This window comes from Colletes latitarsis, chromosome 9 (genome assembly GCF_051014445.1).
Source record: "Colletes latitarsis isolate SP2378_abdomen chromosome 9, iyColLati1, whole genome shotgun sequence".
Classification (NCBI taxonomy): Eukaryota; Metazoa; Arthropoda; class Insecta; order Hymenoptera; family Colletidae; genus Colletes; species Colletes latitarsis.
In genome coordinates, this window is record NC_135142.1 from 30,713,835 (window position 1) to 30,741,525 (window position 27,691).

The window sequence follows — 27,691 nt, forward strand, 5'->3', positions numbered from 1 at the left end:
TTACATTTGTCATCGTGTGGAACTGATATAAAATTGCAAACTAGCTCAGGAGTATTTGATCATGCATTATATACAGTGAGTTTTCGCGAGATCCACCGGTGAAACAGAAATTTGCAATTGAAATTAAATTTTGAAATACACCATATATCACTTTAGCAAGATTGTAGCAATGGTATCTATTATTCATGTCGAAACGGTGAAGATGGATTTTATTTGGAAAAGTATTTCGAGAAGTGCGATGCTCACCTGTTGAGGTCGAAGCATCTAATTTTTTATTCTATCCTGAACATAATACAGGAAACCACTTCTCTAAATCGTAATTCCTATGGAAGCTATGACGATTTATGCGACACGCTACTTCTGAACGCCCAACACTCGATTTCACGTCGGCCACGCGGAGAGAAATATTGTAAACGTCGTCGAATCGAAGGGGCTAATATAAGAGTCTATGGGCCCTTTTATTTGATATATGAGGTACTTTTGACCTCTCCTTCGCCAGAAAAGAAAGAGACACACCTTCCAACGATTGTTAATACAGCCGTATCAATTTTAGTTTAGTAAAAATACTAATGCTTTTATGTTTTCTTCTTTTTAAATAAAACATAGTAGGATTAGTTTCGCTGTTTTCTGGACAATGAATATTTGTAATAAAAATATGTGTAAAATTCTTTTGGTAAATATATATGCACGGTATGTACGATAAAATACTCGACGAGGGAGAAAACTCGACGCGGGAAATCCCGGGATGAGTGTAAATTCAGCTTCGACGTTGGATTATCTGTGCTTCGTTACGGGATTACCAACCGGCGTCCAGCAGTTCTTACTGACGACGCCTGGGACCGCGTTCCAGACGGCGACGGACGTCCTACTGATTCCTTCAGGGTTTAAATTGTGCAGCTTTCTGTCTTGCACGTAGAACACGATATCGACTAGCGTACCTACAACACGCTAACGGAGACAAAGTGGAAGAAAGTCCCTAAGCCCCGGAGCTTTTGTTGAACAACACTGTTTTACATTATCTTGTAGAATCAATACTTCTAGTCTTATTCTGGAGATAACGCGTACCTTACAAAAAAGTCTACTAAAATCTAACTCACAAGAGAATCCTAGTTCTTTTACAAAATCTATCATTGCATCTAACCAAAATCAGTACATGTTTACAAACAAGAGGACAGATCTAATATATAATATTCAAATATGTCGAACTTCCAATCTGGTTATCCAGCTTTGTAGAAGCCTAAGAAAATGAGAAAGAAACGAGAGTTGATTTTTTTCAAAGTTCCAGACAAGACCACCTCCTTAAATATCAGACTTGGGAAGTAGCGTTAAGTTCACGTCGATATTCATGAGAACAATATCCGCCGTTTCCCGATATTGGCTTCCGCACTTTGTTTGTCTTTGAAATAACTTCTCGGACCGTTTTGTTTGTTTCTTCGTCACATATTTGAGTCTCGTAACGAACGTCGACGATATTGAAGCGCAGGTTTGATCGTTCTATCTCGAGTCGGTCCAAGTCTACGTTTGGAAGATATTGCGCCCTTAAACAAATTTATTTTGTTACGTTTGCAAGCAAAATTTGCCCCAAGATGCTGTGCGCCAAACTTGGTCCTGCAATAATAGTTTCTTCGAAATACATATTGAAATGAAGCCTAACTTTACTCTTTCTGAGCCTGCCTTTTAATAAAAATGTTCCATACAGAATTTTTTCTTGACTAATTTAGAAAATACAAAGCATTATGTGATTGTAGAGTTCAAAAGAATCACCTGGCCTAAAAAGATCCATATATACAAGTTCATTACAATGGTATCAGAATACCAGTTTAACAATTCGAACAGAGTTGAATTTGCAAGCAACTTTCTCGTAATTATTTTGCCCCAGTTTGTTTCGTACGACGTATGAATAAGTTTCGATAGATATAGCGATAGGTTATACAATTTGAATGTCTTTATTCAATCTTCTATCCTTCCGAACCATTCTTCGTAGCCATTAATTTATCGTCGGAATTGTAACAAATGCGCACACAAGTAGACGTTTACGCAAGTACGACTGTTCCTTCGTACGCTCAAAACCAGAAGGTGAATGTAACTACCGAGGAAGTAGAACCGTGTAACTTTCTGAAAGGGTACATTTCCGACACGATTTTCGCCCTATTCGCGAAGTCTCGCTCGTTAACGGCTCAACGAATTTTGAACGTACTATTGCCTACGTCATAAATGTACAGATATTTTAATTAATATTATTCTTACCGTTGCTAGCCTTCTTTAGCCAGAGGCAGTAATCTGACACGCCTGTAATCTTTTGAAACCGTCGTCCAGCTGTGTTTACTTTGTCAGTCGCCGCGACGTTCTCTCGACTTCACCTTGGAGCGAGCTCACGAATTTCTGGCTGCGTGACACATGTACTGTTGCTTTATACGTCTATACTATGCATTGTCTGTGCTTTTAATCCGTGTTACGAGAAAATATCGTGTTCGGCGTCTACTTCGCATTTCGTTTATGGCTGTAGAAGATTTCTCACCAAAACTGTGTCAAGTTCAATGTTAACCACACTGCGTCAAAGAAGGTTAGTAATCTAGTGAGAATTAAAACATGGTTAGTAATCTAGTGAGAATTAAAACAAATATCTTTAGAGAATTTAGTGGATACAAAAGAAACTTTTATATGAAAAACTGATTGGAATTTAGATTGAAAGTTAATACTTACTCATTATATGGTTAGAATTAAAATATTTTAATTGATCTAGTTACATATGCAACCAATAACAGATCGATATTAGATGAGCCAATGACAGCTTCTCATTGTGACGTCACAGTAGTATAAAGATTATAAATCAGTAATTAATTGTTTGTTTGATATCTTTTTATATTAATTTTATTTATTTACAATTTTTCGAGAGTGATTTAACCTTTCTTTCGAAAATACACGTCGCGAGTCGAGACGGACTAGGTGTCTCCCTCACCCCACTCCCCACTCCTCGCGCGGGAGACGTGTTCGGTCTTGTTCGTCATTCTTCGTGTGGAAAGTGATGTGATAAGTGCGTTGACAGCTTCGCGTCTAATTAGGTATGCATTTTTTATATTTAACTGTTTCCGTTCTCTTCGACATTCTCCATCGATGCATTCATACAATGTTAATAAGTGTCTGTTAACAAATTTGTGTTTTATTTCTGTTACAGCCCATAATTACAATTCAAGCACATGTGACGCTCAAGTACGGTCAGACTACGGACCCGCAATAGACGCGACGCCAGAGTGCTTTGAGAGTTTGAACATATTTCGACAGGAAACCTGTATCTATGCGAAAAAGAGTATTTCGCGATGCCCATATGCGAAAAATGTAAGTATCCTTCGTATTTTATTCCGAATTCGCTTAAAAAACATTGTTTTATTCAAATTTTTCTACATCAAATTTTCAAATACGGTAGAAACCTTTTCGTTGAAACATTTACTCTTTCTTTCTACAGGATCCTGATATCTCATCATCGTACATGTGGATTCAGAGAAACTCGACGATGATTTCGCTGCTGACATTGATGCTGACTTCGTTTCTGACTTCGTTGCTGATTTCGATGATGACTCCTACTAACCAACATCGTCTCCGGTGCTTGCATTCTACAATTGGTGAGTCGCATGCTATTTTATTTCCTCTGGTGATGCCTAAGCATCGAGAAGCAACCTGGGACAGCTGGCTTCGTTAGAGAAATTAGCGTTGCGCATTATTTAATACGCGATTTTATTAGCGTGTCGAAACATGAATGTTAATCGCGTTTGGTGTCAGGGTAGCGTTGCGAATAACATCGACATACCACGATCACTGTTAGAGTTGCGAACGATGAATATTTGTCGCGTTTCTGTGTTTAGTTAAAGTTGCAAACAATTTGCATTAATTGTATAGTTTCACTTAGAGTTGCAAAGGATTTCTCGCGTTTGCTTTTCCAGGTTAGAGTTGCGTGTAAATATTAATCTCGGTTTCGCAGTAACGTTGTGAAATGTGAATATTAATTCACTGCAAGTTGGAAATGGTATGAATTTAATCGCGATTGATTTTAGCGTTGCGACTATTTTTTCGCGTTTGCTTTTCAGGGTAGGGCCCAGGAATTAGCTGCGACTCTCCGCAGCTTGAGAGTTGATAAATAATTTCGATAGCGTTTAACCAACGTGCACTAGGGTGGTTGTAAAAAGTTTGGCGCCGGTCATGGATGACCAGGATGGGTAGTGGACGTGTTAACAGGCGGATCGACTGTGAAAAACTCCTCGGAGACACATTGGCTAGAGATTCTTGTCTCTGCGGTTAGAACCGCGGGGGTTTGGTTCGATGTCCTTTGTCAGTTTCTCGGCTGGTCGTCTTATCTTTCGCCTCCGTTCCGCCTCTGCATCGTCTAGCTGCATCGTCTAGCTGCGGCGACCCGTCTGATTTTGCGGTCAGCCAATTAAACGTTCAAAGGGATCGTGGCAAGGGAAATTTAATTGTCTTGGACGCGATTGTTCGACGATGAACTCTTCGCGACTCGATTGCGAATGGCGTTTTTCAACTCGGTTGCCTCCCTCCCCTGACTATTCATCTTCCATTTCCCCCCCACTCTCGATACCTCCACCTTTAACCGCCATTGTGAAACGACAATTGATCGTAGGCAAGGGGAAATTGTATTTTTATGCCGCGGCATCCCAGCCCGTGCTATTCTTATTAGGCTTCCGAGTAGTTGCTTATTAACGTGATATAGCGACGGGAAAATGAAATGGGCGGCTGTTACGGTGATAATGAACACAGTAATTGGCCTCCCTTCCTAACCGTGCTTCACGGCCGCATTATTACGCCGGAAGTTTATTTATTCACGGGAACAAAGAACTCCTGCTCGAAAGCTGAACCCTCTGTTCGTTATCGCCACCTTGTGACGACAACTTTTCGTTCCCTCGTCAGCGTGGTACATCGACGAAACGTTGCTTTAACGCTGGTAATCGTTCGTGACATTAAGCTTTTGTCTCTTCCTCTTCTTCCTCGCAGCTAGTTCCCGCTTATAGCTTCCCGTTGGCTCGATCCAATGACAAACCGAGTTCCCTTGTCGTCCATGGATGACGCCACTTTACGTACTTCGAGATTCCACGTGCTTCGCGCAGGAGATCGATCCGGTTGATTTCCCGACGGAAAATGACGAGAAAATCGCTGTGAAACTTTTCGATCGACGATAGACGTGCTCGGAAGGAACGGTGATACCAAAAATTTTGATCCACGATTTTTTTTAAATCGAATTGAAGTAGTTGAAATTCATTAATTCGTAGGCCCCGTACATTTTGAAATTTAGATTTTGATACTCAGAGATTCTACACTCTCTATAATTATTGTAATTAGATTAACTTCATAATTACCTAGTTATCGAATTATTAGTATGATTACATGAATTTCGTAATTAGTTCTGTTTCATTGTCGTCCTAGTAACAATTATTGTTCAATTATGTAGAAGTTGTGTATTCTCTGTGATACAATACCCACGCATTATCGTATAGTCTCGATGGTCCATATCGATAGCTTAAGGCAAACATATTGTACATCCTCTTTCTGTTGAATTTACATTTGTATACGCTTCAAACGTTTCTTGGCTGTTTCCAGATACTGCATACATATTATATTTCCGTTTACTGTACCAATTTTTTTAAACATTTATTTACTGTTTCATTTTATCCCTCGAAAATAAAATTATTTTGTGGTTGTTTATATTCATGAATTAAATAATACTCGCTCGAAATCGTACTACATTTCTTCAACAAAATTTATACAAGCCACATTATGCAGTGGACTTCGACAGCTAAAGTTTAAGTAATATTGCTACAAATGTAACGTGGCTTGTAATTGACAGTTTTCTAAAACTCAAAATGGACATCAAATGATGCTTGATTAAAAATAAAGTTTATAGTATTAAAGTTTCATTACCTTCGTAATTTCAATACCGAGCTAGAACAGAAACGAAGAGAAATGATTAACGGTACGATGAATTAGACGGAAGGAGGTTCAACATTATGTTTCTTGGATTTTTATTAAATAACGCGTCATTGGGACCGCAGCGTCGTTACAGCCAGCTTCACGCTGCGGTCGTTACATTAGATACAAAAAGTGTGTTACTCGAAAACGTCGACGACAAACTAATCATACCATTAATAATATTATAATTTACACGCGATCTAGCGTTCGGCCCATGATATCGGCGGGAGAGAACCGCCAGACCGTATTTTCCACCTTCATCGAACGTTAGGCAGGCTCTCGTGTTGCCTGCTCTTCAATTCTGTCGACGAATTGTGTCGGTTAATGAGAATCGGTGCAAGGTCCTGTCGCGTCGTCCGCGCACGCACACGTCCTGCCGCCTTGACCGTCTGGCAGGCACAATTGGTCCTTGTTACATTTTCCGTTCTCGTATTGACAGGCGTTGGTCACTGTCCCGGACAAACAAATGATTGGTAATTCGATTCAATAGCAGTAAAAGGCCCACATCGAGACCCAATGGCTTTCGACTCTATTATGGGGTCCCAGAAAATATTCACCTTGCGACTTGTTAAATTCAAACCATCGAAATAAAATACGGATTGCTTTTAATGATAATTGCTAAACATCTCATTTACAGTCGTATGAAAAATACAACCGAATCGTAATTTTGATTTAAATACGTCCAGTAGCGATGCAATCACTATCGCCATTGAAATACGACTTTTCAGCACGGCAATATTCAGCTTCCCTGTATTTTTAATTAAAGAGAAGATCTCACGAGCTTGCATTAATTAAAGTAAAATACTGCTCCATATTAATGGAATAGGAGGTTCTAAAATTGATGTTCCTCTGCTAAGGAGATAAATAACTGAAAGTTTAAATTTGACCGAGTATTAGTATGTTTTCCAAAGATAGTTTAAAAATTTATTCAATGGGTAATTTTATGTTAATACGAAATAAAAAAATTATTCCCAAGAAACTGTTAGAGCGAGACGTTAGTAATCGGCGATAAACAATTCTGTTCGCCAACGAAGAGTGACCACTCTATTCACCTGACCTTAATCCAATGGATTACTGTGTGTGTTTTAGTGGTCAGTGGCTCAGTGTGTGGTTGGAGGTCCGTGTTAATCGCCATAACGGTTTCGAAACGTTAAAGAAGTTTTTCTTTGACAGGCGTGGAAAATGTTTACAGCAGATCGACTGGTCGTGCTTGAAATTCCGTTTGGTTGCAGTTACAGTTCGATGCATTTAAATTTGGAAGTACAGAGTATTTTCTGGGACACCCTAATATACATTTTTAAGGTCGTGATCAATTTCGCGGCGGGGCACGTCGACCGGTGACATAAAACTTGATTTACCTCTTGGGCATGACTCAGGAACGGCGACTATTCCGTATAATTTACCGCTTCCTCCCGGTGGTATCGATATGGCCGGCTTCCTGTCCCCGCTGCTCTTCATGGCAACCTCGATTTTGTGTCTGCGTCGGTAAATAACAAATGATTCAAAATATTTTCGAGTTCGGCCCTTTGTGCGATTGCGGTTGTTCGAAATCGGTCAAAATAAGAGGGGAATCATATCTGATTCAAGCTTTATGTGTTATTTCATAATTTGTAACTGGTTTTTTAAATGCTTTTGTGTATCGCCAAAGGGATGTTTAGGGACTTACGTCTTCCAGTCGGTCCAGTAATAGTTCTGATGGGAGATCGCCAGACCGAAGGGGTAAGTGAGCGCGTTCGCGACCACGTTGATATCCCTGCTATCGATCTCCATACAGCCTGAAACGATTATCAAAAAACGAACGGGGGGGGGATTATCGAGTTATTCGAGACTGTCGCGGGGGTGTCTATTAGCCGAGAAATTTCATGGGGTAGGTGTGTATTTACTTATCGTAAACGTTCCGGCGTCCGCCCAGCACAGCTCATCCGTCGCCCAATCGATACTTAATGAATTCGGTAGCTTGACGTAATCCCCTTGAAGGAAGATTTCGCGATCGGTTCCGTCCTCGTTGGCCCATTCCAATTTCGGCGATTCACGGTTCCAATCGGACCAAAATATCTTTCTGGAACGACCAAGTTTCCACGCGTCGTTCGATTACACTTTTCGTTTTGCTATTATTTTTCTTGTTTTTTTTTGAGTCACCGTCTCGCCATCCACGTCGATGTCTGTCGGCTAATATATAAAGAAAGGTCCTAGAAATTCTCGGGAGGAATGCTTACCCACGGTATGGATGAACGGCTATCCCTCTGGGATAGACTAGTCCGTCGGAAACGAGCACCTTACGTTTCTTCGTCTCGAGATTGGCGACCTCCACCGTCGTCTTTCCGGAATCGGTCCAGAAAATATTTCTAGAAACCCAATCGACCGTCAGTCCCTCGGGGCTGCTCACTTTCGGCAGGAACGTCTCCGCCATCGATCCGTTGTAAGTTAACTCGATTATTCGACTACCTGGAAAGTAAATCTCGTCTAGACTGCGAGTCAGGCCGATTTGGCTCTCTTAGCCAAAGTATTAAAATTGCGTTTTAATCTCGTTTTAATTAGGCATAGTTTTTTCTAGCCAAAGGACACGTCAGGATTTCAGCAGTTGCTAAACTCACCCTTTATTTAGACTACTATACAATACTAGTCAATAAATAAACTACAGAACTTTACCCGATAGGATAAAATTCATTTAGACTGGAGCATTGATACCAGATGTCCAGGATCTATGAGTCTCGAATTTAGCGTGATCGTCCTTTGAGCGCTAATGGGAGTCATGGATCAGAGCTCGGTGAGAGATTTCGACGAATTACTTACCGATGATGTCGCTCGAGTACGCTTTTCCGTTCAGGCAATCGATGTCTATCGCGACCGCCATTTGCTTGTACTCTATGTAGATCGGTGTGCCCGATGTACCGTACGTTGCGACGAACGGTATCCTGAGCGTGGCCATTCCTTGGTTCACCAACAGGAAGTTGGACTCGTGTTTTGGCTGCGGCTTGCAATCTGCTCCATCTCCCCTATATCCTTCGTTGCATACACAAGCGAATTGATTCTCTCCAGCCGCCACGCAAGTCGCATCTGGCGAGCAAAGGGTCGAGTCGTGTCGGCAGGACGATTGTGGCAGACACGTGAAACCATCGCCGTAAAAGCCCTGAAAATAGCAAAAGTTTCTTGATGTCACATCCGTCGTTCGTGTTTCCGTACAGCTCGTCACGAAGAGCAGCTTAGAACGTTTTGATATCATTCCGGTTCGAACGCTTACGTTATATTCGAGATGGGCAACTTTCTTGTTTAGTTAAATATTTCGTAGAAAGAATGGAAGAGAGGCAAATTTTTGTTTCATCGTGCCACGAGCACGGACACCTCAAATAGACCTAAACTGCGCGACACGCGCCAATATCCGCGTATCGTTTGATCCCTGAAGACGCTAGCTGCAACGTTGGCGAGAGGTCGGTGCAATTTCCTCCAAAGACACGGCTTACAACCGGAAGCCTCGACTAATATCAACTGTTGGACCTAGGGCCGTGCATTTCTCAACTATCTTACGAGTTTCTATTCTCGTACAGTAAAAAATTAGAGTTTAAATTGTAGAATGGAACGTAAGAATTCATTTTTTCGTACGTAAAAATATCAATACCTAGTGGCAGATTCCCTAGATCCGCGAGTGCTAAGGTCGCGCGATCCTTGAATGCATAATTTACGCGATAACACCTCGCTACCTAATCGAATCGGATTTCATCGGTCGATAATCGATAACACCGACGCCTGACCCTCGAATTTAACGGGCATACCGGTTGGCAGATGCAGCCGAAATTCGCGGACGTCTGATTGTATCCGCAGACCGCGTTCCTGCCACAGTTATTCAGGACGTTGCAACCGATATGGTCCTCGACGCACTGACGAATCCCGTCTCCGTTGTATCCTTCGATGCAAACGCACTTGTAGCCGCCGTCACTGGCGGACATGCACTGTGCGTTCACGTGACATTGAGACGGATTCGTCGAGCAATCGGATACCACGCATCGTCCGTCCACCATGCTGAAATCCGGGTTGCAGACGCACTCGCTCGTGCTGGTCGGATTGTACGAGCACCGTTCGTTTTCCAAACAATCCGAGTCGCTTTTGCACTCGTCTACACATCAGAAACAGACGCTTCAACATCGATCATTTATAGCATTTTTAAGGAGCCTGTCTGGTCCAAACGGCGCAGGTTTTTTAAATGAATTAGTTACAAATAAGAAGGGACCTGACATTTCTTCTAACAAAATCTGATATATATTTGAATCAGCGCTCTTCGGACCAGACTACCCCCTTAAACAGTTTCAATTCGGTTCGGGGAGGTTTCTCGAGCAAATTTCGTAGCCGAACAAGCAATGCACGCGTAAATTGTACAGCGAAGGGTTCGTGTGTGCCGTAGAACAGAAGCTTCGTGAGATGAATGAAAGAGGGTAGGAATAGAATAGAAAAAAAATGTAGCATGATATGACCGATAGGACTGCAAGTGGTTCCGTCTCCCTCGTATCCTGGATTGCAGACGCATTTGGCCAACGGTTCCTCGTGCTGGCAGGAAGCGTTCGGGTCGCAGATGTCCACGTCCAAACAGGACACCTCTGTGCCAGAACAACAAACCTCTTTCATTGATTTGGCATCGTCGTCGATTACGATTACCTTCGCGGCTCGAATGATTCGCGAATAGAGAAAAAGAGATCGAGAAGCAGACGTACCTGTTTTCGTGCAGTCCATACCGTCACCCTCGTAACCAGGATTACAGCGACATTCGTAGTCCGCGGTGCTCGTCACGTAGATACACTGGGCGTAGGGATGACACCTGTTCACCACGTTGCACGATACTGTACACAAGCGTGGCCAATTATGATAATGCTTGGCCGGCGACGCTAAATTGCCTCACGTTCGAAATTTATGACGCGACCGCGTGAATCGATTACACCGATCGAATTTACGAACGATTTTACGTCCTGCCAGCTGCTTTTCTAACGCGTCGACTGTCGCGTCGAACTTTCTGTATAATTATCGTAACAGAATTTTAAAAAATATCATCTGCAACCTTTCTAAAAATTAAATATTCGAATCGGTGGCTGAAGTGGATTGTTTTATCATTTAAAAGCCAGTAAATACCGTTTATATTGGTTCGATTACAAGCTTTGAGCAAGTTGCTTCTCTAATACCCTCTGCTCTAAATTTTCCTGCTCGACTCTGAGAAACTTTTCCGATTGATTGACGGTGTGCATATATTTTCGACGATACAGCGCGACGACACGACAGTCGATGCATCGACGAACAAATCCAATCGTAGAGAAATCGAATTCGAACTTAATTAAAGTGTGCGTGAAGCGTGACGCTCGTGCCGCGAAATTGTTAATTGGTCAAATTAGCAGAAGCGAAGCGTGGTGTGTCGTACAGTGAACTCCTGACGGGCCCATCGTTTCGTGGTTGTATCCAGGTCGAGGCACGCAAATCTCCTCCGAACGGTCGTAATCGTATCCCCACGGGCACGCACAGTAGTCTTCGTAGCATTGCGGGAGCGGACGTGCCAATACTAAAACGCACGATGCAAACCGTTCGTCGCTAGCGGTTAGTGAACGTCATAATTGTAATCGGTTCGCATCACGACTTCATGCTATCTCGACGTACTCGAATCATGTTTTACGTGCGATTAGTCGTCATGCATAATTTTGTTTGCTCGCGTCAATCCTTCGAGAACCGAGGGTAATCTGATTCTCAAAAGACGGAATTTTTTAGGGACGATTCGTCCACTTTCGTAAAATTAGAATCATGTGCCAGCGGGTCGGTTCATAAATTCTTTTGCTCGCGGCTCTTGATTCCGCATTTTCTTTGAAGGGTGATTTCCCCCCTCGAAACGAATTATGGCACGAACGAGAAATAGGTACGTGTTATGGTTGACCTACTCTACTTGTATACAAAGTTTTATAATTTTGTAAATTTATGGGTTCGCAAATTTGTTAAGGGAATCCCACTTTTTCAATCCTTGAGTTATGTAATTAGGAATCTCGCGATAATCGTACTCTAATCATTCGATAAATAAATAAAAATAACTGAATTTATGAACTGGCTCGATAACTTCTTCTCCTTGAGAATGCGAGAAATTCGTCCTCAAAGGATCGAGGTTTCTATTAAAATATACAAAGTAAGCTTGCATTTTTTGCGAGACAAAGATCTTCCTCGTAGACGTTCGTCTCCTAATGAGGGCAGGAACAACGAACCGACGTGTCAGATCCTAATAAAGGCTCTTCAAAGGGGTAGAAAAAGAATATTTTGTAAAGTCGATCCCTTCGATACTCACAGTCCCGATCGTAGTCGACGGTTCTGATCTCGTCTTCTTCCTGGCGCATGCATTCGTTGTTCCGGTATTCCCAACCGTCCGGGCACCAGCACATCTCCTCCAAGCATTGCGGTTTCGGCGGTTCGTCCGTTGTGGTCACGTCAATTTCCAGAGCGCACGTGTAACCATCGCCTGGAAACGATTGCGATCATTGGAACGGAAGCTGATTACGAAAACACGCTTACGGATCGCGGATTCGCGAAACCTCGCAATGCGGCTTTTCCTGCGAAAATCTACGCGAATCGACCACCGTTCCACCATTGTAATTCAATTTGAACGCGAGGCATGTGCGCCAATTGCTTCCACGAACTCCCTTTCTAACTTTCTGCCATCGAACGAAGACCTCCGCGCGGCACGGCGAAACTTGTTACTTATAAGTTCGTCGCCCTCGATGATATTAACTGCCACGCTTCGCAGGAAGAGTTTAATTGTTTCGGTCGAAACAGCGAATCAATTCTGGTCAACAAGGTGTTTGAGAATTGAAGGTGGAACGATCGTGGAAATTAACAACCGTTTCTAACTAATTGGAAATCATTTTTGAAATTAATATCAGGCGAAGGGTAATGCTATTATTAGGAATTGTTAATTCTTTGTGGCGATCTAGGTTTATACAACGCCGTTGCCAATTGGTTATCGCGGCACGCACGGTCTCGAAGGTTATTTCAGAAGCTACATTTTTCAAGCTGCTTAAACTTCTAAACGAGATCTTGCGGGTCGCGTTCTCCGACTCTAATCACAGTTCATACTCGAGCGGATTCAAATCTGAGCTAGAAATGAACTCTGGGACGTTGTCCGGTTGCCACTCTAGAGGTTGAATTATGCATCTATACGTACGCACACGCGTGACTAATTATTTTGCATAAATTACACTCCGGAATAATAAAAAATCACGCAACGGAAACAATAATCCTGAAGAAATATTTCTACTGGAATATATATCCAGTATATTGAGAAATTTCAAGTTTCTTGTGATTAACGAAGGAAGTGCAATGGTAGATTCTAGTTATTTCCTCTCAAAATGTAAGTGAAAATTGATCTTACCAAGATAACCTGGTAAACAGACGCAGACGTGCTTGTCCTCGATGAAACTGCAGATGCCATTGGGGGAGCAGTTATCCTCGACTTCGCAGGAACCTGCGAGAACATCGTGTGATAACATAATCGCGAGATTTTCGAACCTTGATTAAAATAATTGCAAGGTACCTCGTTGCACAGGGTAACAACCCTGCTCTGTGTCCTCGAAACCAGGCATGCAGGAGCATCTGGGCATGCCTTCGACCATTAAACACTGCTCGTAGTCACCGCAACGAGTATCCTCGCACGATGGAAGCCCTAAATTTCCAACAGAAGATGATCCATTATTTATTGACCAATAATAAAGCAGAGCATTCTTACGAGCCAAACGTCTGTCCACAGACGAGGTATAAAATAGACGTTGCATGCAATGCTTTTTTTTATGACACGAATTGGAAGCTTGCGAGCCTACTTATCACTTGCGTGCCACTTTTAGAATTCGAATTTAGCACTCGTAGCGTTTGGAATTAAGACTAAATATTCTCTATCGATTTTATTCTTGGCCAGACACTGGTTCCGCGTTTGCAAAAGGTTACCAGAGCATGGTAACTCCGACGATGGTGTCGTCTGCTGATAAACTTACTATCGCAAGAACGACCATCCCCGGAGAAGCCTTGTCTGCATTGACAGGTGTGGCTACCCTCCTGGTTGATGCACTGTGCGTCTGGGGAACACACGTGATTTCCAGCGGTGCACTCGTTTACGTCCACGCAGATCGCGCTACCGTCTTCTTCGTACAAATATTGATATCTACGCGGCAATAATAAACAATCGAAAAGCCCTTAGTATCTCAATAATTGTGATTCAACCCGTAAGTCTCGTAATTCGTCGCGCAAAAACGAATTGAGAAATCTTACCCAGGATTGCAGACACACTTGAAGTCGTCTCCTTCGACGATGCAGTTGCTGTGATCGGTGCAAGTGTGTCTCCCTTGAATGCAAGGGTCCTCCTCCTCCAAGGGCGTGACTTTCGTGTTTACGGCGAAACGTATGATTCCTTCCGTGGCTTCGTAAGCCGTGACGCCCCTGGAGTGCTTGAGCCGCGTGGTGTCGTCCTCAGGGTCAGAAACCAGGTACGGACACTCGTGATAGACGATCGTTTGGTCCTGCGTGAAACTCAGATCTCGTTCCCCGTTACCGTCGTTCACCTTGCAAATCCTCTCGCTCCGAGAAAGAATCACTCCGGGTTGCGCTTTCGTGTAAAGTTCGTCGTAGTCGCCGTAATTCACTCGGGTATCCCTCGTCAACGGCGGCAACGTACCTTGGATCTCCGCCACCATCTTCAGCTGCCCGAAAACGTCCAGCCCGAGGTAATTGCTTCGGATCGTCACCTTGTAGTCCGACGAAGGGAACGTCAGTTCCGCCGTGTGGTTGAACAGCCCACCTGAATCGATCATTTTGGGCGTTTTAACGACGTTTTCGGAAAGGGTGAATAACGATAGACGGTACCTGTCAGCTCGTATCCGTTCATCGTGTCGCCAATGGGTTTCGCGAACAGCCAGCCAATCACGCCGCCCAGATTTCCGAGCAGTTGGAAACTGGCGCCAATTTCCTCGGGCATCCTCGACAGGGCAGTATACGTCCTTCCGTCCTCCGTTTGAACGTAACACTGCAGGTCCCTCGACGGAAACTCGAAGCCATTGATGGTCCCGGAAATGCGTCCAATTACGCGAAGCGGCACGTCTAAAAAAATTTCGATAGCCCCATCAAACTTATTACCATCGTACTTATTTATAGTTACTCCGATAACCATAGGAATAATTTATTATAAGAGACAAAAATCTAGCACTCAGCGTTTCGTTCAGATCTTCAGAAATTCCTTCTTAACATCCCTGTAAAGAAGACCTAGAGTTAGATTTTGGTCTTAGAACTACGTCTCAATCTGCAGTAGTGTTTCACGTCCAACCGATTCGAAACTCGTAGCGATTAATATAGATCTACGGCGTCGTTCAAAGGGGTCCGTGAGTCTCTTTTTGTAAATTTGGTCTTTTACGAGGTCATCGAAGGAGCAGCCGGGCACTTTTCGTGATCTATGAATAGATCAGAGAGTCCGTGTGTTGACGAGTGGAGACGTCTGTTATTGGGCAACTGTTTGCGACTCTCAAAGGGACTGGTTAAAGTCGCGCGAGCGTGAAGAAATCCTTTTGAAGCGGATTTTTATGTCCCGTGGCCATCGTGGAGGGTCGCGACGACGTCCAGATAATTAGACGTCTCCAAAGTTTCGGTCGAACCGTCGACGTTTCTTACCGTTTGGTTGACAGGATTTGCCGTTGCCAAAGAATCCTTGCTTGCAATGACAGCAGAAACCGATCTCGTAGTCGACGCACGTCGCTTTGCTGTGGCAAGTCGTTGCCCCTGTTCTGCAGCTGGCCGCCTGGTTCGTCGCGTTGACGTCTGGGCAATAAAGGATCTACAGTCGATTACTCCAAAATAGCCATCTCTGTTCGGAGATGGGATCGAGCATCTCGCGAATCAACTAGAAATTTTGGCTCGAACTACTTTTCGTAGAATAAGTATATCTTAATATTGAGTTCGTCGACAATATTTAGAAATCGTAGACATCTTAGAAAACTTACCCTCGATGTTGTCGGGAACCTTGATGTCCTCGTCGTCGGAGATGGGTCCCACCTGGAAGATCCACTGTCCAGGCCTGTTCGTATTCGACCACCTGGAAAGCAATAATTTTCAGGGCCCCGATCGCGTCAATTATCGAGAACTAATCGACCGACTTACTTGTCGACGTTCTGAATCTGATCCGTGCCGGAACCCTTCAAGGTGTACATTCTTCCCTCGCTCATAAATCCTGCCTGCGCCTTGGCATCCGGCAGGCCGCTGGGGTGCGATTCGCCTTGAATCCACTGTATCCCATTATCCGGGTACAGCAACTCCGTGTAGGAATGCGTGCCATTCGAAGCGACGGCCACTTGGTACGTATTCACCTACGAGAAGCATCGTCATCAAGAATCCCGGTAACGGTCAGCATGATTTATTCCACGGCGATTTTGCAAATGTCAGACGTTCGTTCGGCTTACTTTGTCGCTTCCCTTGTTGAAGTAGCCGACGTCCAGCCAGGTGGCGATGAACACGTGCGTGGGCATGAAGTCAGCCGCGTCCTTGAACGCGCTGCGAACAATTCCTCCGGCTCTCGCGAGAACGTCCGGTGAATCCGTTTCGCCGTAATAGACCCTTCCGGATCCTCTGGTGTCCACGTGGGTGTAGAGCGGCGCGATAACCGGATCGTCCAGCGGGAACGCGATATTGAAGAACCTCTGCATCGCTCTGGAGAACGTGAGCACGCCGTTCGCGTTTACCTGGAACGGGGTCAGACACAACCCTTTTAGCCATTCATTTCGGGCGCCTTTAGCGAGTAGAGATTTTCGTCACGTTGTGAACATTTTCGTGGGATGGGTACTGTTTTTAAACTCTTCGGGAGCTCGATAGTGTCATCCATAAAAGTTTCATGCAACATACTAGGGTAGATCATCAGGTAAATCGTCGATGACGTAACGAAACGTCTTACGATTCGTACACACATGCTTGCGGAGGAGTTGTTCCGTGATCGTTTCATTCCAGAAATGCTAACTAGCAAGATTGTCGAATTAAAATTGAACTTCCACAGATTTTTGCTAGGTTATTTGCAAAAAAAAACATATGTGACGAAAGCTACTAGAGAAACTAGTTTCGAGATGAACCTAAGATGGACAGAAATAATTTGGTTCCGTTTTTAAGTACAAGGTAGCCCGGTTAAATTGAAAAGGGCCCGATTTCGTGGCTGGCGTCGTTGTCTGAATGTGCGGAGGCGTCGCGTCGCGTCGTCAATTGGCTAAACTGAAAGGCGCGCGCGTTGTTCCACATTCGCCGCGGGAGCAGCTGTCCCCCCCAGGCCAGGGAAATGTTCCTCGTCATTAACGGGACGAAATTAAAACTCTGTGGAAAGACTATTTTCGCTCGCTGCGAATGTCGCGTCCATGCCGTTGTCTGGACCAGCCTGTCATTCGTCGCGACGCGTATTTTCGGCTTAACGATTTCATTTTGAAATAAAGTATGGTTCGATTTGAATTCTTAAGACACGTTGCCTTCTAATCAAAACACCATCCGTCCGTGATTCTCGTTTAAAAGTTCCAGTAGTCACTAACTTTGAAAAAGTGTCTCCCATACGCAACTTTGTTTTCGAAAACACGAATAGAAGTTTTGAAAAGCGCCTAACGTTACCATGCACGTTTCGGCACGGAATAAAGGAGATTTGTGCGAGTAGTTCACGGGGAGATTCATCGAGCGGAAGCACACTCGAGTGCACGCGTACTCGACGACTATTGGGAGTCGCTCTTCTCGAAAATGTAGCATCGCGTGGAAACATTTTATTTTACGTTTCCGACCAGCGTTCCGGCCCCCAGCTTTCGACACCGATCTCTCGACTGTTTCGAAGCTACGGAACGCACCATGTGCGATACAGAGAATCTGATTTATCTTCTGGCAAAGGGGATTATCGCGCTGATCGAACGAACGAAGCGCGAACGTGCAAACAGTTGGGCAAAGACGGAAGCAAGGCCCAGATAACAACGATGTCCGTTAACTGGCAAAGTTTAACGCGACAACCGAATTCCGGTCTCGTTTCGGTCGTTTCTCACGTCCCAGTTTCTGGACACTAATAGTGCATGCGCAGCTCGAACTTCGCGCCAAGAGTTCGATGCTCCTATTGTTTTCACGTGACGTTAATATCACGGGCGCCGCGACGAATTCATCATCCAAGCCGCATATCGTTAAACGTCCGACCCAGTCACGCGAATTGATATAAATTAGACCGACGGAGCAACGATCCTTCGACGTTGCTGACCCACCGCACTGTGGTCCATATCGGATAGCAATATTTTTCCAAAACATCAGTTTTCTCGTACAGATATCCACTAAATTTGTATTGTTTCTTAAGTGTCCAACAATCTCGAAAATTACGAGATTAATGTTCGGTGATAGTTCGCGATTTCGATCAACTGAACGAAGAGTCCGGATCCGAATCTCGGTATAGCGATCAGATCGACCTATTTCCCTCCTCTCCGCGTCATTCTACGACATCGTGCAAAAAACGACGTAAAACTAGACCAATCAACGGGAACTTTAATCATCCCTCGGGATCGATCGCGATCAATCGTCGAGCCTTTCCGTTACGGTACGACCAATTTCACGCCCGATGTCTCTAAGAAAAAAAAAGACCAGAAGTCCTCGTAATTATTCCAATCGGCCAACGCGGCTTTTCTCTCCTTTCAATTTGTCAGCGATCGATAGCAATCGGTGTGGATCAGCTTCCGATCAGACGATTTTACGCCCGATAATTGCTAGCACGCTGACGATCATCGATAATCGATACCCGTGCGCGACAGATTGCTCGAGAGTGGTCATTTGTAGTCGGATTGATGCCATACGTGTCGACGATATTCGAGCAATTCGCTACCGAAGTACTTACGCTGAGGTATCGATAGGTGTCGAAATCTTAGAAACTATCCGTTGATAATATTTTTTTTAACAATTTCAAGAAATTCGAAATTCTGGCATTGTTCATGGTACGTTCGAAAAATTCATGCAAAATGCTGTATAGTTCTGCTCGGAAAGCTAATTTCATATTATTTACTATGTAACACTCAGATAAATGATATGATTATCTTAATTTATCTCCTTATCTCTTTGCGGACGATGAACTCGTATATACGTTTCACAAATTAATTAAGAGTGAGCATCGTGAACCGTGTGTTCGTACATTTACATTACAAGCTTAATGATCAATCCTGTATTAAACATAAGTCCTTACAATGACTTTGTTAAATAAAAGAAAGCGGTCCCACGAAATAGTACTTGGGTTCATGCTTTAATTTCGCTTCTTTTGAAATTCGTTTAATTCGGATGTTTCTCAGACTCCAACGAAGCTAATTAATTAATCTTAAAAGCAATAGTCCTTAAAAAAAATGACAAGACACTTCTTTATAGGTAGACCATATTAATGGCATATGATTGGGATAGTTTCTACAAATGTTACAATTTGTTAGTAAAGAGAAGTCTACTCAAAATCGCCAGATAAACATTTAATTCAACAACTCAACAAACATCTCATTTAAAAAAATTAAGTTGATTTTAAAATATCTTTTTCGTAATTATTGTTCCTCGTGAGACATTCCACCGTTTCTAGTCGAACGGATCGTTCCGTAGATCCCAAACGATTTACTCTAGAGAATCGATAGTATCGATACGGTATCGTTCCCATTGTCGGTGATCATCGATCGATCTTGTTCCCGCTTTCCGTGGACGTTTTGACACTCTTCAGCGTTTCCGAGACAGCGAGCGCGTTCGTGTCTCGCCTATCTCCGTGGCGGGGCTATCGCAGGGGTCGTAGGTCGCAGCTGAGCCGATGACACACACGCACACACATAATCCCCGGTAATCGGCGGTGCGGAGAAAACGATGAAAATAGATAGGACTGGCTGGGAGGCAATACGTGGAATCCATCTCGCGAGTCGATTCTCTTCCTGATGTCGACGATTAGACCCGGCCGGTTGGTAAATAAAAACCATCGACGCCCGTGGATCGCGGATAAATCGAATCCTATCATCTTGAATTTCCATAGATTTTATAGGAATTTTTTAAGATTGTACTTAATAGCAGCCTATCGTTGAATCTCGTTTGTTGCCAAATTTCGGCCGGCGATTAATTCAGATTGCCCGGGAAAAAGAGCTTCGACGAGCGTAACAAAAGGCAACTCGGCGTCCCTCTTCCCGATTTCCAAAGAAATTAGAGGCGAAAGTAGATTTCGCGACCGCCTTGAAAACCGCGGGACTCGAGAGCTTCAATTAACCGGGGCGAACAACAACGGGTCCCCGCGCGACTGCGTTAAATACCAACTTCGTGCTCGTTTAAACTTCAAAACTCGATCATTTCACGGGACACTTTGCAGGGATAACGAGATTCGACCAACTCCCTTCCTCGCTAGGCCGCCGTTTCGCGAAGCTCCAATTTTCCACGCAGCCCGCGACGCTTTCGTCCCGTCGGCCAGGGCTTGATCAATCAGTAAACAAAATAACCACGTAACATGAGATATCGAGTACCGGGAAAAGTTCAATTTTTTATTAGAGTTAAATTCAAATCGATTTTCTTTAGCTTGAACAAAGCTACGGGAATATCGTGGGCATAAAGGGTTGATCTTGGGGCTGTGATTAGGGCATCGAATGGGATCGATCCGGTCCTGACGATGGCGAATCGTGTACCTACGAGGGAAGAAAAAAAGAAGTAGGGTCTTAGCACGCGCTAACGCAATCGTGTAATCGACCGCAATCATTTTGATGACTGCGAATCGTCGACGATAACCGACGGAATGGAGATGATTGTCGTGTAGGCAGAACTTCTAAGTAGACCGTCGCGGATATATCGCTGCGTATATCTGTGTCAATCGGTTCGTCACGGAATCGGCGCGAGCTTTATATGACAAACATCGTTCCACGCGAAATCGACCATTTTTCGAAGCAACATCTCGAATTTTCCCGACATTTGTACGGATCGTAGTCCTCAGCGGCATTTAAATGCACCCCATATTTGGTGGCGTTGAGCCTCCGGAGACATTTTTCATCGAGAAAAAGTCTAGTATCGTCTCTCGTGCCTCCACTTTACCTGTTTTCCTACATTTGTCAAGGCCTGTTACTTTCTTTCCTGTTACAATGAACCGAACACTCGTTTCCAATTGTCTCTTAAAATACTTGGATGCTCAGTTCCATCGAAAGACACTTTAAATATTATTTGTCTTAAAAAATGAACCTGGTAGCTGTTGAGAGTGATCTTGTGTTAAAGTGTTGTTGTGGAGACTATAACTTCTGAAAGCAACAGTTGGCCTCTCGCCCCTAAATGTAAATATTCTATCGTGCTCGTCGTTGCACTATGTATGAAGGTATTCTACTGCTCTGCTAGAGTAAATCGTCGTTTCCCCAACCATGAAGATGGCAGAAAACAAATATAAATACAGACTTACATGACGAGTAGGCGTTGCAAACTACGTAAAATTTACAGAATTTTATTATCATAGAAAAGTAGTTTCATTTAAAGAAAATTCCCCCTTTTCAATTTTCTATTTTCATTTCGTTCTTTAACGAAATTCACTTCACACAGAACAGTTCACGTTCCAAGCGCGTTCAGACGTGTTCGTTATTGGAAATGCTCGGAGGAACAAGGGCAGGGTTAATTTAATTAACAGCAGGGCTAATAATTGGTCTTCGTCGGCGATGACGTAGCGGAACGATCTTGAAGAATCGCGAGCGGAATTTCACAACCTCCTCCCACAAATCGTCAGTTAACTAATGTGGGAAAGCGTCAAGGCTAATTGCCCGCATTTACACAGTAAATCGCCCGTCGCATTAGCGTCCATCTTGATGCACGCGTTGAAACCAATGGCATTTCCGATGACCACGCGTTCAGCAGATGCTATCGCGAACGGACACGTGGAACCAACAGGTATTCGCGATTGCGCGTTACTTGCAAAACAATTATTAACATAGATCAATTGGGTTTAATACACGTATTTCACTCGTCGATCATTTTAACATCGTCCGACTACTTTCGTGAGTTAAAATCGAAGGGGGCTGGTTGAGCATAGGTGGTTTCCTTGTCATTTTCCATCAACTAAATACCACCTACGATACACGAGTTAATCGCAGTGATTTCGTTTCCCTCCGGCTCGTCAAGTTGTGCTCTCATGTTTGTCCGGTTAATTAGAGAGACCGAACATCGTCGTTCCAAAATTTTCGACCGTCTCACCGATTTATCGTCAGACCTGCTGGTTTGCGTAACCGGGGGCTCGTTAAATGTTTATCTGATGCATGGTGGATCGTAGCTTTCAACCGAGTGAAACGGATCGAGGGAAGTCTCTGTGCAGATCCGAGCTATCGGGACGCGATCTTGATGAATGAAGACGTTCGAATACGCGGATGCTCGTCGCGTATCTTCCCGATCAAACCACAGTCCTCGAGTCGTTAACGAGTTTCCCTCAATTATTGATACACTACATATATCGAAATGGAAAGATTCGAAAAGAACTTAATCTTTACGTAGCTTTTATTAGCCAAATAAAAACGAGAAAGCAAAATGTGCGCGGAGGAAGTTTACCAAACAGGGTGAAAGGGCGAGATTCAGTAGTCTGTCAATTAAGTTTTATGTTTTTATAAAAAGAAATTGTTGAACGTATTTAATTTTAAATTAAATTTGAACTTTATGTTAACACGATAAACAGATTTAAAAAAACAAACATCCGGCTGTTTGGTGCATTAAACGTACATGATCTCGGGACGAGTACGCGTCATCAACGACGCGTCGATGATTCGGCACGGTGATTGAATTATTGACCGTGTCGATGAATGGAGCCGAGAGGCATAATCGCGTCAAAGCACGTGGTCGACGTTTACGAGGCGGAACGCACGTATTTCAAGATCGAAATCTCGAGGCTTGACCTTTCTTTCATAGGTGCTTAACGTTACAACGCTTATCTTTTAACATTTTTGTTTCGAAATCAGTTTTACATATATTAATTACAGTAATCTGAATGTTATTATTTCGCGTTCCAGTACAATGTTGCGATACCACGGTACAATATTAAAAATAACGAATTAACCATGCAAGTATTATGTAGCAGTATTTTCGAGACTAGAACAAAGCTCTACTCGGTCACACGCGACGATATCGAGGCTGACACGCTACCCGTACGAGATCGACTAATTTGACCAATGAAAAGCAGGACGTAGTGTTTAATTGGTCACGATTAACTGTATACGAATCAAGTTTTATTAAAACACGAGACCACTCAGAAGTTGGACGTAAGAATACGAAGTACGCCTTTATCATTTGCCTACCAGTTGGAAGAAAATATCCGAAAAAATACAATCGTTTTCGTTACGTTCAAATTATTCATTGCGTTACGCACGGGTCAAGCTTATGACACTACTTTTCTGTTATCCTTGACCCTAACCTAAGCCTTAACCCCTTGGAAAGAACTCTTATGCTTGATATGAATTCTCAAGAGTGAAACTCAAAATATCCTGTGGACACATTAAGCTTTATCTTTTTTAACAAGTTTCAATCTTAAGTGTGATCGTTAAAGACGAATTGCCCACGAAAATTAGAAGTCGCGGGACGTTAATTGGCTCGACCTCGTCGTGCATTTCCCTCCGATTTTTTCAATGCTGCACGTTTAATGGAAACATGACGCTGCGTGCCATGAGATCATGCACCTTGGTTGGCTCGGATCAATTAGAACGAAGATTCCCCCGGATACGTAGCTGCAATCAACGTTCATTCACGTTAGCTAGACGTCGAATCGGTTCGTGGAACTAGTGAGATCATCGCGTCCTGTGGGACGTCTCTAATCTGATCCGTGTTTGCGTATCGTGACTCAAAATTCTTAACGCGTAGGTCTAACCTTGGCTGGCCGGTTTCCCGAAAATCATTGTGGCCAAGGCTAGATAAAATCGAGGAAATCTTATCGCTTCCGCGTTTTCCACGCACCGTGCGCGAAGATCGATCTCTTTCCGCGAATTCCGAGGCTTTGTCTCGAGCAGAGACGGGACAAAGTTCTCGTTCGAAAGTTTCCAGTAACGAAGACACGATAAACGACCGTCCATCCCGCTACTCGTCGAATAAAAATAGAAATTTAAATATCTCGCAATGTACGGATGCAAAGTTAACCCTTTTGGACTTGGATTTTAGGGATCCTCTGATTTTGAATTTAACAATTGCACAGTTTAAGTGTTCCATGTCGCGAATAAGTTGCTCTACGTTTGGTTTATTCAAAATTTCTGTCTGCATAAGGACTTTCCCTTTCTTGGATCCACGAGACGCGAGAAACACAACCCGTGCGACGACCCAAGCGCAATTAAGCGATTGCGCGCCGGCTGCGGGGCCGTTTGACCGTCATCGCAGACAATGAATTCGTGTCATGCCAGAAGATGACGGCAGATTAGACCACGAGCCGAATTAAGGGGATGACCGAATGTCCCCCCGGCTTTCCTTCGCTCAGCGCGAATTAATATTAACGAAGAAATTACTCTGCCACGCCAACGTGGCGGTCTTTTCAGCAAGCGCGTCGCGCTTCAATCTTTTTCACGCGACTCGATCGGGACACGGACTTTTAGGCCCTTCTCTCAGCTAAATGACCGTGATACCATTGAACAGAATTACGGCTATACGATAGCTTAATCCCATGTACATCGAAATCTTTACACTATATTCCTTCGTTCGCCAATATATTTAATGAACTATCCTAAAGTCATCCTTCCACCTAGGCGAATACCGTATACGGAGTTAGCTAAATATCTTGAAAACAAAAAAATTGTTCTATTCCAAGAGAGAAGGAAAACTTTATTCTACTAGAGATTGAGTTTTGGAAAAGTTTCGAGTACTTTTGCGAGGCATTATAGGCGTGAAAGCGGCCTTACGCGACGTGTTTACGTTAGGGGAGGAGAAAACACGTTTCCTCTCGCGACGTTGTCTTAATTTAAAACGTTAAATAAACGATCGCGCGGCCGAAGAACGTCCCTTTCCCCCCGCGAGTCGCGTAAACAGAGGCACGCGCCCAACGTGTTTATACAGTTTCGCGCGTTGGAAGAGTAAATGCGCCGCGGCAACGTTCAAACCATCCCGGCACGGCTCTTCTCGCGGTTTCACCGTGTATTTTTGTGAGCACCGAAATTAAACACGGTCGTATACTGGCCAACGCTGTCCGATGGAAATTCCTCACCGCCGCGGATAAAAATAACAATTTTTCGCGTCCTGAACTTAGTTTTCGAATAATCGAAAAATATTCTTCGCCCCGCCCCCAGATATATTTGGGGTCCAATAAATTCTGGCGTCGCTTCTTTGAACACGAAGACACGTTAGTTAGTATTGTGTTGCGTGAGCCTAAAGGAATGGAGCATTCCAAATTCCAATACAATATCTTTACATTCTAAAAATATATTGCGCCTGATATGCAACGATTCTCAACCCCTGAACTCAGCTTCTTTAAGGACAAACTATTAAAAAAATTCAACCTGATATTGATCTTATCACGGCATTGTCGTATTATATAATTACGTGATTTAATAACGAAGCTCGGAATCGCAATTTTAACTGTCACGATATAGTATTGGAAATAACTAAGTAACCGTGCACTTATCGTTGAAGAGATTATCAGGATAGTCACAATATATGCACTGAAACGCAACGGTGTCGAAGCTGACACGCTAGGCGTAGTGATAAACCACGAGACTGAGCAATTTGACCAATGAAAAACGTAACACAATGAGCCTGACATAGGTCACGAACTGTCTACGAGTCGAGTTTTCCTCTCGCGAAAATAGTTCCTCTCTTAATAAAACGTTCTACCGTAATGGTCGAAATTAATTACAATCGTGCCAATTTAAACTTCCCGGGGGCTTGGAACGAACGAGAATTAAAACTGTCGTTTGCTATCCATCAATGTCAGAGTTGACAACGGTTTGAAATAGTCGAGCAAAATCGTTTCTACTCACGAAAATGTAGTTGTAAATTTTGTCATAGAAGGCGATCGGTGTCTTCAGGGTGACCTCCGCGGAAACCAGCAATTCGTTGACGTTGCTCTGCAGGATCGAGGTGCCGGGGGTCGCGTAAGGGTACAGGTCGCTCTTGGATAACGCCGCGGCGAAGGGCACGAGCAGGGCCACGACGGCCGCCAGCCACAAAACGCTGAAACGCGCGCGACGAGTCATTCTCTCGGACTGCCTTCACGCTACTGTCGATCCGCGCGTTCACGAGCCGTCGTCTTGCCGCCCCTTAATCGCCTTTACCCGCTCATCCTCTCTTCTTTCGAACCCACGAAACGCTCGTCTGCTGGCTCCCGTGCCTCCGATAATTTCACGCTCGAAACCCCCACCCTGGACCACACGAATCGCCTCCAAGAGGGCTCGTGCAACTATCCCGCCGATCGCTTTTCGCGCGGACGCCAGACGTCGCGACACCGGACTCCAGTCACGCCTTCTCGTCGATATTTATTTATTCGTATTTTTTTCTCGATTATGGTGAATACAGAGGACGAATAGAAAATGACTAAAAATATTAACACCGGCGAGAAACAGCCAAATATTTTGACTACAGACGGTGCGTAAAAAAGTGTTTACAGTTTCAAGCGTTGTTAAATTGAATAAGAAATCGCTGCTGGGAATAGATCGGTAATTGAACTTCGACTAGTCAGCCTCCGCGGCGATAATAGTAATGTGGCTACGTAAAGAATCGAATTTAAATAATATTACGATTAATTTTTAACGTATCGTAGTAAAGTGACTATGGAATAATACGGAATACTAGCGAGAATGTTACGCCGCGTCTATTTTTATACCATAAGAAGTTATCTGTTATCTGTTATGCGTAATACAATCGACTCGGCGGTGCGCGTACAGAGTCGATTGACTCAATTGCACCTTCGATCCATTCTAATGCCAAGGCCTCTGGGATTATGAGACAGCATAATTTTCACGCGTACATTTTTTCAATTTAATTGCGGCTATAATCAGCTTCTGTGTGCAACTGGTGCAATTGAGGTCCAAGGTCGGTCTACTTAGCATTCCGAGCCTACGCCGAACGATCTTAAAGATTCAACGATTATTGGCCCGTCTGATTTAAATACCCCCAGATATGACACCTCTAATGAAAATTTATTTCGTTCTGTCATTTACGAGAGGACATCGGAGTAATTTTTTTCTTTCAAACATTGCATAAATTAGCCTCGAGACATATTAGTCGCGATTATTAGTATGCTGGTAGATGGCTCATCGGGGTAGAAGTAACTGTTAGAGTTAGATGACATAAATAGTGCTCGTACAATTTATCCGAATCTGCTTGTCGAGGCGAAGTGTATTTTGAGCACAAGTCACGCAGCTTTGGACGTGGAAACTATGTGTTAGGCACGTACCTTTTCGGAAGTGATCTTATTCCTTCGTCAGCTCTATTATAAGCTCTGTGCGATAGTCGTCAATTATCAGAATTGAACAGTAAAAATAAGTGCATTACTTTGAAATTGTCGAGATATTTCAAATCGAAGAAATGTAATTTCCTCAAGAGGAACTTTTACGTAAGAAAATGTTACGCGCTCGAGCAGATCATTCCGAAGCGATATATCGAAAGGAAATGAAATCAGGCAATTAGTAGCAAAAATAATTATACATTCAACCTCGTTTGCAGATGTAGTTAATTAAGATCCGGTAAACGAAACAATCGACTTGCGAGACCTCGCGTCGGTTGTCTTATTCAACAGTTTCGATTCATTCTTTTACCT

At 43.6% G+C, this 27,691-nt stretch overlaps 1 protein-coding gene across 5 annotated transcripts; it reads right to left on the minus strand.

Moving 5' to 3' along the window:
- Positions 1–6,009: 6,009 nt before the first annotated feature.
- On the minus strand, positions 6,010–26,260 carry Ndg (Nidogen). Of its 5 annotated transcripts, XM_076772359.1 has the most exons (21): positions 25,914–26,260; positions 16,419–16,697; positions 16,120–16,325; positions 15,963–16,054; positions 15,634–15,780; positions 14,836–15,069; positions 14,245–14,770; positions 13,971–14,137; positions 13,517–13,645; positions 13,355–13,447; positions 12,275–12,445; positions 11,372–11,509; positions 10,677–10,802; positions 10,440–10,562; positions 9,744–10,084; positions 8,767–9,103; positions 8,190–8,418; positions 7,857–8,032; positions 7,640–7,748; positions 7,332–7,450; positions 6,010–6,422 (listed from the first exon to the last, which is right to left on the minus strand). In XM_076772359.1, exons 1-21 carry the CDS (start codon positions 26,127–26,129, stop codon positions 6,295–6,297), a joined length of 4,086 nt encoding a protein of 1,361 aa, XP_076628474.1. In that variant the 5' UTR covers positions 26,130–26,260; the 3' UTR covers positions 6,010–6,294. The 5 variants fall into 5 exon arrangements, with proteins under 5 accessions (XP_076628474.1, XP_076628475.1, XP_076628476.1 ...); XM_076772360.1 differs by lacking the exon at positions 10,440–10,562; XM_076772361.1 differs by lacking the exon at positions 11,372–11,509 and having other exon boundaries at positions 25,914–26,259.
- Positions 26,261–27,691: the final 1,431 nt, after the last annotated feature.

Coding starts and splice junctions, on each gene's coding strand:
- Ndg (XM_076772359.1), bottom strand. CDS start 26,129: ATGACTCGTCGCGCGCGTTTCAGCGTTTTGTGGCTGGCGGCCGTCGTG. Junction 16,698..25,913: donor AAATTTACAACTACATTTTC/GTGAGTAGAAAC, acceptor ACCCCGTTCCAG/GTAAACGCGAACGGCGTGCT. Junction 7,451..7,639: donor TACTGGACCGACTGGAAGAC/GTAAGTCCCTAA, acceptor TTACCGACGCAG/ACACAAAATCGAGGTTGCCA.